The 14,173-nt window shown below is 41.8% G+C and overlaps 1 protein-coding gene across 4 annotated transcripts in view; it reads left to right on the forward strand.

Moving 5' to 3' along the window:
• The window catches only part of RAB11FIP4 (RAB11 family interacting protein 4), a 139,258-nt gene extending 125,750 nt beyond the window's left edge, over positions 1 to 13,508 (forward strand). For all 4 annotated transcript variants that reach the window (XM_069799248.1, XM_069799247.1, XM_069799249.1 and 1 more), the window contains one exon: positions 947 to 13,508. In XM_069799248.1, the coding sequence (XP_069655349.1) occupies positions 947 to 1,063 (117 nt within the window). In that variant the 3' untranslated portion in view covers positions 1,064 to 13,508. The remainder of the gene's footprint in view (positions 1 to 946) is intronic.
• Positions 13,509 to 14,173: the final 665 nt, after the last annotated feature.

Raw genomic sequence — 14,173 nt, forward strand, 5'->3', positions numbered from 1 at the left:
GTTGAACTCTAATTAGGTAAAAGCAAATTGGGCTTTGCTATTGTCAAGAAAAATCTTTATTTCTCCTTCTGAATCTCCTGACTATGTCATGCAAGGAATACCCAGCACTCCCTCTCTAAAGGAGGAAAGTGCCTTACAACTGTGGCCCAGGCTTAGTAAACCTCACAGACCTGCATAAACTTTTCCCATTGGGCAATTTTTCCTGTCTAATCAAAATGAAGGTAAGAAACTGCAGCTTCAGGGTGGGACTTCTACGAAGGCTAATGAAAATGGACACCAAGATCACAATATCTAGGGCTCTGACACTCCTGGGCAGCTTTGTCGGTTTGGCATTAAACATGTGGAGTATAAAAAGCAAGCAGTCTTCAACTTTGGAGAGTTTGAGGGGCCTTTCACAGCTCAAAGGTCTAGTGAAACCCATGTATTTAATATAGAACATAGAATATTCAGTGGGTTGTTCTTGAGGATTGTGTAGCTGTGTTTTGGGGGGGGGGCTGAGAGAGATTATGCACGATACAGAGGCAGCCCATATTGTTCCCACTGCAAAACACTGAAACCCTTGTTCTGTTCAGCAGCCTTTCATGCAAAGTGCTTTAGATTTCAATAGGTATGAAAGAAATTGAGTATCGTGAAGCTTTTGCACTGAGATGAGGAAGCTCATCCATGGTGTGGACGCAGGATGGATTGGTGGTTTAGATGGGGAATTTGTTTGAAATGACCTGCCAAAAGATCCCTGGTGATGACTGTTCACCACCTTCCTTAATAATAAAGATCTTTAACCTACATATTGTTTCTAATACAGGTACAGGGAGGAGCTAGAGGTAGAATACCTAGCACAAAAGGGAATTGGTGATCCTGAGCAGGCGCTAGTCTCTCACATGTCTGAATTTCATTATGTAAACTAGAGAGAATATTTCAAGAGTAACTTTGAAATGTTGTGTTGCAGCTCATGGAAGCCCTTAAAGAACAGGAGGAGATAAATTACAGATTGCGACAGTATATGGACAAGATAATTTTGGCAATCCTAGACCACAACCCGTCTATCTTGGAAATAAAGAATTGAAGAGAATATGAGAAGGAAGAGCAGCAACTGCCTGATATTTCTGCACATGCCACTGGATCTAAACAACACTCTGATACTGTAAATTAATCTATAAATATATATATACACTACGTTTGAGTGTGGGTGCGCGGGTGTGTTTATATGATGTTTGGTACACTGTTATTTGTCATTGAATTGGCTTGGTTAGACTTTTTCCATGCACTTTCAATACCTGTGATAAGATGGATACTGTATATTAATGTAATAACAATATAACTGGATCATGCTGTTTTAGATACTGGACAAAATGACTCTACCTCTAGTTGTAAAGGTAAAAAAGACAATGGAAACATATGGATGTGGCCCTAACTTTAGGAGCAAGAATTGTTCTTTCGTTCTTCCAGGAATTTGGGTACCGCAAACCAATTAACATACCCAGGTTCAGTTCCTGACTGGTGCTGACTGTGTAATTTCCTATTTGATTTAGTTTTAGTACTTAAACTACACATAGGATAAAAAAAAAAAAAAAAACTTTGGGGAAAAGGAAAGACACAAAGTAAAAGGGAAGAAGAGGAAGATATTGCAGAATTGTTGCTATTTGTGAAAAATCACCATCCACTTGTTTGCCACTGTCAGCACAAAGTGCTTTTTATGTAAGATCACTTTGGAGCCTGCTTTGGGATGCTCTGAGCCAGCCTGCTTTTTAGCGTGTGCACGCGTGTGTATTTTTTTATGTCAGGGTCCCTGTAGCATTGAGGCTAAGAAGCTTTTCAAATCTGTTCCCCTATTTTCAGGGGTTTACCATGGGCCATTAAGATGAATTCTGGGATCCTGCCCCTTCCCCTCACCCTTAATTTTAAAGATTTCACTGAATGAACAAGTTCCAGTTCTTACAAAAAAAAAAAAAAAAAGAAAAAAGAAAAAAAGAAAAATTGCATCAAATAGCTCACTTCAGGGGGAGGAGGAGCAGCAGCCCTTCAAATTACGTGTTGAGTTGCTTTCCCACCCCAGATACTCTACATTCCTTTGAGACTGATATTTTGTGGGCAAGCTGTGGAGAGGACCTGTTGGGTCCTAACACGGTGGAGAGAAGTCTGATGTGGAGTGACTTTTACCTATAGGGCAGTAAAAAGAAAAAGAGCTTGGTCTTGCAGAAGTTACCAATCCGGACTGAGTACTCACATGCATATCTAAAGCTCTGAATAGGGAACACATCCTCATTTAGATGAGCAGTTGTGCAGGTGCTTAACTTTAAATGTGTACTGTGACTGCTCGTAGAAGTCAGTGGGACAGAACATAAGCTTTAAAGTTGAGTGTATGCTTAAATGCTGCCTTAAATAGGGATGGACTTCAATGTGTGCCTGTGTTCTCCTGAGCTGGATTTGTGTACTGTAGGGCTAGGACCTTTTTAATTAATAATGTAGCTTGTATAAGGAGCTTATGGAATTGTTTGGATAGTTGAATCCTTAAAAAAAAATTTTATTCCATCCACTTTTTTAAAAGTAAAAATTTCACACTTTTGATTCACAGCAACTGGTACAGAAAAATAGGCCCAAGTATCTGGCTTTCCCCAATGCATAGAGATGTTTCCGCTGTTGAATACACTCCCCAGAAGAATGTTACAGTAGCAATGACTGTGCTTTTCTGTGTATTTCTTGCTGTTGGCAGTGTCTTGCCCCTAGTATTCTCTTGATGTATCTTGGTGTGTATATGTGATACATTTTTCCTGAATCTGAATACATAAAACATGTATTCAGTTATGGATGTAAATATATATATATTTTTCTGCAATGTCTGTGCTCTTGCCTTCAGTGATGTGTTACTGGAGTGATGGGAACGGGGAGAAGTATTGAAATCAGGTTTTCTTGAAGGCAAGAAAATAAAAACAATTTGTTTCTATGTATCTGCGTTAGGCAGGTGTAAAGTAACTGGAAGGCGAAAGGATCAGAGGAATAACTATGGGACACAACACCCCAGTGCACAAAGATACCTGTAGGACTTCAGTGCTCTGGGAGAAATGGTACAGTCTTGTTCAATCAGTGATGTCTCAGGGCTGGTTTCCTGAGGCTCTAGGGCAACCCGGAGGAAGGGATTTAAAGACGACTACTCTGCCTCTTAGGGATGGTGTGAAATGTCCTGTGCTAAATTGCAGCAGCTTCTGTTTGTGGAGAAGCAGGTGGAACACCATGGACACCCCACACATGCGCCTTTCCCGCCTGCTGCTGCTTCTGGATGTGCCACCTGTAAGGTAGGAGAGGAACAGTTAAGCCAGCTTGGTGCTACCTACAGCTCCCTGCCTACAGGACTCTTTACCTGCACTTTAGTGATGGCATTTCCCTCTGTGTGGTGCTGTCTGTGGGTTGTGCCAAGGACTTTGCTCTTTTTATAGGCCACAGAGAACTGTTTCAAATTGTCGGGTGGCTGTTGCTAGCCTGCTGTGACAAGCAGGGCTGGGTGAGCCAGCAGCCCTGCTACTGGAACTGACTGTGTTTGCTAAGTTACACTTCTGTCCTGCTCTCATGCAGTGGATTTAAAGACACAGGTCAGACTGGTGAATGCATGTTTTCCCCTAAATATTTTTAAGTAAACTGGACTTAGCTTCAAAATTTTAATACTCTAAAACCCATTCCCATTAGGGTAGAACATCAGCAAATGTTGAGGACTATTTCACTGAAAATTATGCTGAGCACTTGGGAAGCAGAGAGCCTGGCGTACTTCACTGAGACCACAGAGCCCATGGACGTGAACAGAAGATGACATGACTGTAGCAATAGCCAAGTTTTTGTGCAGGTAATTATATGTAAGAGGTGAATAGTCACTAATAGTGACAAATAGTCACTACATCTAGCTGAAATCCTGAAAGCGGTATTCTAGCCAAGGGTACCCAGCAGTGGATTTTCTAAAGACTTGCAGGACTTCTTGTTTAGCTCTGTACCCAACTGCTTTAGCATTTAGAAGCTCTTCCTTGCTCCAGTGTTTGCATTTGAAGAGTTGTCTTACCACCATGTTGGTGGTGTTTGTAGCTTTGTTTTATTGCAAAAAGGAGTTATACTTCTGCTCCTGTGGGGCCCTCAGTGTGGTACTGCTTTCTGTTATTGTTCAAATTCATATCCAGATACTTGCTATGTTTGACAGATAATGTTAGTTGGAGGCAAGAGAGGCATTTCACTGGCAAATACATTTTCCTCTAAGGTATTGACCTCTAAAAATACTAATTAGCAGTTGCATTCTTAGACTGAGTAACTACGGTAACTACAGGTATTAGACCAACTTGCCTTGCAGTCCAAGCCTTGGAGAACCCTTCTATTCCAGAAAAGAAGTCATCATGTTTTATGACATGCGGGTAACTTGGTAATAAGGGATCACTTGATGGGTCACTGGGGCAGGGAGAAGTGTAATCTGATATTGGTATTGCAGAGAATGCATATTGTGACCAAGTGTCAGGCAGACACATTGGCAGAACAGACAAGAGATGCAGGAGATAGGGAGGCACTGGTTTCAGTGTCTATTCTCTGATAAATTTCTTACTTTACTGTGGGCTTCCTTTGTGCTCACAGGCCAGCTGGGGAAGTACAGTCTGCCTCTGTGTCAGTGTTACTGTTGGTGGAACAATGGCTTCACTTCCCTGGGTAAATAACTTCAAACACAGAAATGTGGTATCATCTCATTCTAGCAATACTCAAATGCAGCAAATATTCTTGTGTCAAAACTGTGCTGCTTATTTAACCCTCGGGGATGCAAACACAATCCAAGGTACTGTATCTTGATCTGCTGCTTAGTTCATTCTACTGCAGATTCTGAAAAGCTAAATGATATTCTGGTCAAACCAGTTGCAAACCACTGCAGGTGTTTTTGTACAGTGAAAAAAACCTACTTGCTTCTGACTAGAAGCTGTCCTTTGTCAGGCTAATCCCACACATAAGCTACTGCAGAAAAAACACCTCTTTCAAGACTTGCACTTAAGAGTACCTGAAATGTAGTTTCAAGATTTTTCTGATGCTGGCTGCTTCTCTCCAGACATCAGTCTTCAGCTGCTGTCTAGTTCTGGTTCCAGAGTGCGATGCTGATTCAGAACTACCTTGACATCAAAAGAGTATTTTTCAGCTTTTTTAATAACTTCTGTTAAAGACTCAAGCTGTTTGAGAATTTGTTATGTTTTGAAGTGCAACAGTGACAAAACTGTAACCATCCCATCTATTTTTAAGGAGGTTTTAATATTCAAATTTGTAGCAAGTCTCAAAAAAAATCCAATACACTTTTGCTGCCAACTTTCCTTTTATGGTCTTGGGAGAAATTCAGATGTTTCTCAGCCAGCTCTGTAGGGAGTTGAACACAGCGTTTTTAATTCTCAAAGATGCGTGTATCAACAAATATTTTGCTGTCTGAATGCAGCAATGCTCCATTTACTTTGGTAGAACTGCGTTAGTCTCCAGAGAGGATCTTGGCCTACAGTATTTAGGCTCCCTAATCTGGTTAGTAATTGAGGGCTTGGAAGCTAATATATAAACATACGTTGTGGCCTGCTACATCAGTCACTGTTCAGCAGTCTCTGCATCATAGTGCTGGTGACACGTGATGAATCTAAGAACTAGAATTTACAAATAAACGAATACTTTTTTTCTTCTTTAATGGCAGTGAACATACAGTGGTTTTCTCTTAAAACAAATACTGTATGGTGTGGTCTGAGGGATTTTTTCCAAGGAAGGAAGGAAGTAGCAGCTGATCAAACACTTGCTGAATCAGTGGCTTGGCTTACATTGATTTAAGTGAAAACTTGACTCAAAACTTTAACTGAGCAGTTCCTGGATTGGTTCTGGTGTTAGTAGCAACACTTGTATTCTTGTTATGTCATTTGCTACTCAAGAAACATTGTCAAGAAGGCATGACAAGTGATGTAACACAGCTGATTTTAAAGGACATAACTCCACAGTTGCTGGCACTTTGTTCCTTTGCAGCATCCTCAGGGTTTTCTCAGTATTTTTCAATTCAAGACATTGATCCAAGGAGCAGTTTGGTGTTGAAGCATGTGGCATGTGTGGGTTTCTTATTTAATGAAACTCTGCATGTACCTTTAGAGTTTGATAAGGATTGCAGTAGGTGTTTGGTCTGAATGCTGTAATCCTGCATAATGCACTGAGAGTTGCTCTGATGTGCAAGAGAGTCATTTCTTTGTGGGATTCTTCCCCAGTATATGTTCTGTTGACATTTACACTCTTGGTCTTGTCCCCTGCTGCTGTGCCCGCTGTCAGAGTGTCTGCGTGCCTCGGGGCAGCCACTTTGAGCAGATGGGAGGGACAAACATAATATTCTTGGCTTCAGTACGGCTTTAGCTACTGAGATGAGAATTTTAGCCCTGTCTTTATACCAGGCCAGTCCTGTCCACATCTTTTGTGTGGTCCTGAAAACAAGTTGTGTCCCATCTACATGACAAAATGTTATAGCTGATTCTCATGATATGCGAGCAAGTAGGGTGAATAAGCCTGAAGTCCATCCAGGTGAGGGATCATTGGGATGTCCCCATTAAGTTTTGCCTTGATTCTGTATAGCTGTCCAATTGCATATGCTGTACTTACTGTGTTTGCAAGGCGCGACACAGCCCTACTAGCTTAGCCTAGCAAGCATACCTTATACATAATGATAGCAGCCCATTAAGTTAGAAAATCTGCAACTAGGGTCCCTGTACCATAGTTTGCCACAGTGTGGAGCCAGCTGACAGTGCTACATTGTGTTCCATACATTTTTTTTTTATTATTATTTTTTTTTTTTTAGCTTACTGGCCTAAGTCTCAAAGTTTTGATCAACTGGGAGTAGTACCTATTCAAACATACAATTAGAGAGAGATTGCTATTTACTTAAGCTTTACACCTAATGAAAACATACATTAACAAACATGGACTTCTATTTAACAAACATATATATAATTTACATGTTTCTTTCCCAAATTAAGTAAAGGTGGCCCGTTCACCTATGTCAAAACCAGTAGTTATTTTCCACTTTAGCAAAATAGATGACAATTCCGATTAAAATATTTGATGTCCAATTAAAGATAAATGACGCATCATGACTGCGAGTTCCTCTTATCCATCCCTACCTTTATCCTTTACCAAGGATGATCCTTCTGATTACCCCAGGGGCTAACCCTAATCCTAGTCGTCATAAGACAGTTTAGTTGTACCCTTGATGATGTAAGAAAAAGGATAGAAACAGACTTTATTGGGAAAGATAAACAGTACAACTACAATCACTACTATCTACTACAGTAAAATTACGACAATCATATATTAAGTTCTTACAATGGTTCTTGATTGACTCATAAATATATACATAATATCTACCGAGGTAAATAATGCTTTGTTTAATAAATAACAAGCAACCTTTTCTTGCCGGGAATTGGAGAGTCCCAATGTTTTTAACACTTTGTAATTGCCTCAATACCATTTTCCACGCGCTCCCACGGGAAATCCCTTGAACTTAATATCCTTTGCATTTGTCAGTTCCTGAATTTGATCTTTGAGGTGTTGGTGTTTCCTTACTTTCTCTGCCGCCATGTCTGCCAGTGATGTTGATTTACTTTCGTTTAGAATTGTGATGTCCACAACTAGCGCTTGATCCCCCTTAATGAATACGAGATCAGGTTTATGTAGCTAATTTTGTTTATCTTTTAGCATAGGCTCTTGGAATGTTATCCAAACTTTCTTTTTGGCTTCCCTTATTAGTATTTCACATAGTTGGTTATGTCTTTTTATTCTGGTATCTTGTACTATGGGACAGTATCCGATGGTATGTGCTGCACATGTTTCATTCTCAGCTTGGCAATGTCAAAAAGCCTTAACTTGTGACTCTTGTCTTCCCCTTGCTAGGAATTCCCTTGTGGGATACACGTTTGCTCTTAATTGTAGTGCAGTGATGAGTTTTCGGTGGGGAATGCCTCTATAATGTTCAATCCAGCTGTTACTGATTTTATCCTCTTCAAAGTTGGTAATTCCATGGCCCTGGGATAGCAGCTTGGTCCAATTAATAAACTCTTGTTTTCTCCAGTTACACAGTTTAGGAAAGATAGGTTTTGGAGCTGGTAACTCCCATTCTGAAGATGGTTCATCATCGCCCAATTCCTCTGATATTAACATAACCGCCTCTGGGTCCCAAACAGATGGAATTTTATTCTTGTCTTCTCCAGCTATAACCCATAATTTTTCAAATTCTTTTTCGAGCCCCACTTGTTTTACAATTGTTCTTGTTGTTTCATCCAAAGACTGTGCAATTCTATGCAGTCTTGAGGCTTGTACACCAGGGATCAGACCAGAGAGTCTGGTAATACCTAAACCTCCATCACACATGCTGGAATATAGGATGGCATCGCATCACAGGTACTTGCTGGTAGATGTAGCCGTTTCTTGACCGCTGTTCGAATTGCAAGGTCAAGTGTTTGTAGGTACATTACTTTTACATCAGCTTGGTCTGCTAAGTAGATCAATCGTGGGATAGTATATCCCTTCAAGATGTCTACCTTCTGAAGTGGTTTCAAAGAAGCTTCTCCTATCTGTTGTAACCAATCCTTTATTTTCTCTGGTAGTTCTGGTTTTGATATTCCAGTCCATGGGTAGTACATAGTCCCAAGTACTTTTCAGAAATACCAGGTTCAATCATATTAAGGAGGGTGCCATTAATTAGCCACAGAGGACAGTCATTGATTGTATACGAGTCCTGTGTAGGTTGAATATAAAAAACATGGCATTTCTCCCCCTGTGTCTTGAGGCCTGTCAAGTCACAGAAGACCTCTAAGATTTTAAAATTCTTCTGCATTCCGTCCCATGATCCACTCAACAGTACTAAGTCATCTGCAAAAGCCATGGTTGTTACATGTTTCGAGCAGTGTTGGAATCCATTTCCCTCTTCCTCTAACTTGCAGAGTAGGGGATCCACAGATCAGTTAAATAACAATGGAGACATTGGATCACCTTGTTTCACACCAATCTGAATCCCAGTAGGACCCAACTGCTCATTCCTCATATTAATACGAGTATTGATGTTTCGATACAGATTCATAATCAGGGTGATAATATGATTGTCCACACCCTTTTGTCTCAGAGCCATGATGATGTGAGAATGGCTCATGGTGTCGAAGGCTTTGGCTAGGTCAATGAAAACTGCTCCTGGGGTCGATGTTCTTTCTTGGCATTCTTAATCAAAAGTTGTAATAATTTTAAATTTTCTGCACACCCTGCTGATCTAATAAATCCCCTTTGTCGTGGATTAACGGGGCATGCCTTAGTCACTCTTGCTGTCAGGATCCTTGAGAATAATCTCAAGATAATTGATCCGATGGTAATTGGTTGCCAAGTATTGATGTCCTTCTGGCACTCTGGCAAGGATGATTTTGATATTAACATAGTCTGACATTCTTTTACCACGTCTGGTACCGTGCCAGATACCAATCACAGATTGAATAGCTCCATCATTTGGGTAAAGTGAGGGTCTATCTTGGTGATATCCCTCAAGCTTAGTCCATCTGGTCCTGGCGCTGTGTTCTTGTTCATCTCTGTGATAGTTTTAGAGATTTCTTTCACCGCGATCATGGCTTTGAATGCCGAGTTGTCCGCCTGACCGATGGTTCTGAAAGCACCCAGGCCCTTGAATGTTACCGGCAATTCCCACCTCGACTTGAACGCCTCTTGTACCTCATCTTGTGGGATACTGCACCTCAGGGATTCCACATCATCCAGGATGATACCGGCAAGTTTCCCTCTATCCTGGTAAAACAGCTGCTGGAATCATAGGAATTGCCCCTGCTTTACAGCTCTCTTCTTCATCCACTCCTTTGGTGGTTCCAAAGTATGAGCTTTCCGGGCCATTTGATGCTGTTTACCTTGGCTTGTTTTCAACTCAGTGGACTTCATGAACAGGCATAAATAGCAATCCTCAATCACCTCATCAACTAGTGTTGAAGGAGCATCTTTCCCTTCAATCACCTTTTCAAAGATTCCCTGAAGAATGGGTAGTTTTTCAGATGTTAACCATTCAGAGATTACCCTCCAATAATGAGACCTCAGTCCTCCATCCACCTGCGGTCCAATGTTTGCAAGATGTTCCCCCTCTTTTCTAGCTGTTTCTTCCACTCTTGATCTTTTTCCCTTTTCACCAGGCTCTTATGAAGACCCCTTCTTTTATCACTTATCTGTTTGGTTGTTTTTGATGGAATATATTCTGCAATCAACTTCATGATGTTTTTACTTCCCTCATGCTGTTTATCCAACTTCTTCAATAACTCCACCTCCTTTTCCATCCCTCACTGCTGATATACCCCTCTGGCAGTACCCACTTTAGGGCAAATGGCAGCAATCCACTCAACATTTGTCATAACTGGATGGGCCAAGCGCTTATGTTGCCCCAGGCCAATTTTTCATCTCAGATGTCCTCTCGCATTCCTCACATTTCCAACCCTTCACAGGGGCAGCTTCCACAACCCCCTTCCACTTCAGAAAATGGCAGGCAATACTATGGTGTTTCACATTAGTTCTCCCACGCTGAGCACATTGGAACGAGATCTTTTTCTTCCCATGTGCTCTCTTTAGAAGTTCAATCAAACCCGATGTTTTTCCTATCCTGTTTCCACAGCATGGACAACATGGATTTTTGTCAGGGATCTTTACCACCGGTATACCCCCAGTTGGCAAGTCACCTCTGGGGCCCAGGACAGGGGTCGATAGCAATAGTAAAAGTCCTAGCCATGGCTCCAGGAGGTAGGAGTTCCCCCTCCTTTTCACTCTCTTTCTCCTGTAGAGATGGACCGATAACATTGCCCTGAGGCTCAAGGAGACAGGTAGCTCATATACCTCTGGTAACATGGCCAGATTGTCAGTCAAAGCAGAAGAATGCTGGCACTCTAAACCAGTCACCTCTGAGTTGACAGACTCCAATCCCCTCAAATCAAACCTCGCCTCCAGCAGCTTCTCGTGGTCTTTGATGGTACGAATGACCACATTGTCTCGCAAGTCCAAAGGACTTGTTTGTGTGGCCACCGATACGAATGCAATTTGCATTGGCCGACCCATTTTCCCAATCCAAGATTGAGGGTAAGTATAAGCCGGACAGCACCACCCTCAAGGGCCATCAGACCTGGGCACAGGTGTTGGGCAACAATAGAGAATCAGTGCCAGAAACCTGTTTCACCTTAGGAAAAGTACTATCCAGTGGTTGGTGGAGACAGTCAATAGGGAGGAAGGAGCCATAATTCCCACTCTGGGCAGAGATCATCTTGGTTACCCTGAAGTGCATCCAGTGGGACCACATGCAGGTGTGACCTCTGCAGCTCTGCCCAGTTAGTAACTATGATCCCATCTTAAGACAGTCATAGTTACTCCCATAGTTTGGACACCTACCCCAAGAATCTGTATTTCTTTTTTATGTAGATGTTGTAAGTGGTGCAGCTGTGACATCTGAGCTGTCAGCTTTCGCATCACCATTCTCAGCAGAGTGACATTCATCCTGGCAACCTTCCATAAAGCCCATTGTGCCCTGGCAAAGGGCATGGAGGTGATTGTTCTGGCAGACACACGTTCAATGTGCAGACGGTAAGGGGTGCAGGAGGGCTGCACTTACTCTTCCACCCAGACGGTTGGAACAGTGATCTTCTTACACTACCCAACATCAGCCCCATTTTATTTAATACCTTACCCATAGCTAAATTATTCTGGCTTTGGAGAAAGGAAGTCAGAAGGGGAACCAAGAGTTTTATATCATGTGAACACTTTAGTATGCTACAGGGCAGTAAATGTTGCACTGACGGTATGTTTAAATACTGAGATATTTTGAGAATTACTGTAAAATCGTTGTGGGAGCCATTTGGTTTGCTTTGTTGCACAGACCGTACTTATATTTTTTGCATGGTTACATATTTTAGTACTTGTGCCTTTTACTTCTCTGTTAATACATTTTATTTTCACATTTTATCTCCTATTCCGGGCACTTTTGATACACACTTTTTTCATTTTATCTTCATCTCTGGTTTTCATGTGATGTACATGTGTATATATAAAATAGATCAGATTTGTATTCATGTGCCTCTGAGATGTAAAAAATACTCATTTTGTACAGGTTTTTTTAGAAGCACTAGGTCATGGTCTAAATTATGTAGCAAAGGAAATCTAACATAATTAGCAGTTCTTTGTCTTCTTTTAGAAATGTTGTGTCAGATGGCTGGTCTCTTTTATAAGGCAATGTCACACACACACTCCCCAGATTTATTGTTCTAGTATCGTTATGAGACCAATTCTATCCACTTGTTGGTTTCAGTTAATTCAAAATAATAAAACACCTAACTAAATGTAACGGTCCTGACTTGACAATTACAGTTTTTATTCACACTAAAGCCAATTTGCTTCTTTTTATACTTGAAATGGACACCAGATCAAAATCTCATTTGAACACGTTGCCCATTTCACGTTAACTTCAGTTCTGGGATTATTTTTGTGGGAGTGGGCAAGTGATTTACTTTGCCCATTGAAATGGAAAGAGAAATAGCATTACCAATTCATAGACTCTCCGTCTTAGAGAGGGTAAAATGTTTTAGATTACTTCTGTTCCCTCCCTGACTTCTGTGGCAGCTTTTGCTAAGGACAGACCCTGGACCTGCATGACTGGAGATTGTCCTCTTGCAGATGTGAGAAATTGGGTGTCTCGCTTTTCACATTTTGGCAACTATGGAATAAACTCCCTCGCTTGGTGTTTGTAGCACAGCACTCTCCTGCAGCATTTGGGAAGCTAAATAGATGTTGTGAGACTGGGCCATCTGTAATTCTGGCAACCGGGGCCGGTCCTAGAAGTGTTCTTCCCTCCCACCAACCTCTTCTTGAGTTGGTGCTTTCATTTCTTGAGTGTTGACCCCCTCATCTGGTGAGATGCATGAATTGTTCCCTCTCTCACACCTTGTGGTTTATCAATACCCAGTCACCAGCCCCTGGACACAGTGAGATAATAAATTGTGGTAAGTCACAAGAAAGAAATCATCAATATCCCCTAAATCTCCCAAAACACAAAGTTTTGATCTATAAAATAATATGTTCCATTCTCATGGAGCAGAATTTTTTTTAACTGAATTTGGTACCCACTTGACAGATTATAAAGCTGCCTTAGAAGCAAGGAGGTGGTTTTATTTTTTACTTCAAAGGCTGCTTGGTATGAAAATGAGCAAAGTCCACTTGCTCCATTGTTACTAAAAAAAAACTGAAAAAAAGCAGCCGACAAAAGTGGCATATGACTATTTTTAATCTCGTTCTGTAACTTACAACACAAAAGTGAAGTGATGTCAGTACTGTTGCAATGTGCCATTACACTATTTTCTCTGTATTTTCTTGGAATACTTTCTGGGGACAATAAAGCTGTTCTTGCTAATGTGGATCCTTTCAGGTAGCTGTAATGTACAATCAGATATGTAAATAAATTATTTGCTTTCCCTGCATGACTAAAACGTTGTCTGTAGTGGGTGACTGATTCTATGTCCCTCCTTACCCTGCATCCCCAGCACACGCAGTGTATACCCAAGTCTACTTCTGTACTTCATTTAAAGAAGGATCGTACAGTTCTGCTCTCGCCTGCCCACATGCCAACTTCATTAGCTTTGGCCGAGTTACACGGATGTCACTAGGGACTGAGTTTGTCTCAGTACGTGCCTTATCTGACAGCCACAACTATGTTAAATTTCCAAGAGCTTTGTGGAGTACATAGTGCCGAAGCTTCAAGGGACCGACCCATTAATCTCTCCACCCATAGCGCTCCCCTTCTCAGCTGATGGGAACTCCAGCTGAGAGCTGTTTGCAGGATTTGGAGCCAGTTTTTTAATCTGACTTAAATATAATTATTTACTGACCCTTGTGGCTAACGAGCATGTGCTTCGACTACTTTCCTGGGGAGCAGCGAGCTGCCGTGGGGAGGGCACAGCCTGAAGCCGTGTCCTTGAGAGAGTCTGGTGCCGGTCTGACCACAGGGCACTGGAGAGAGGAGGTTCACAGTTAAAGGCGACCGTTTTCCCCCTGCTCACCCGTGCCAGGGAGAGGCCTGAGGGAAAGCTCTGCCATGGGGTGACCTGGCACCAGCCTGCCCATTGCCAAGCCCCCAGGGGCGGCTGGGGCTCCC

The sequence above is a fragment of the Haliaeetus albicilla genome, chromosome 12, assembly GCF_947461875.1.
Source record: "Haliaeetus albicilla chromosome 12, bHalAlb1.1, whole genome shotgun sequence".
Classification (NCBI taxonomy): domain Eukaryota; kingdom Metazoa; phylum Chordata; class Aves; order Accipitriformes; family Accipitridae; genus Haliaeetus; species Haliaeetus albicilla.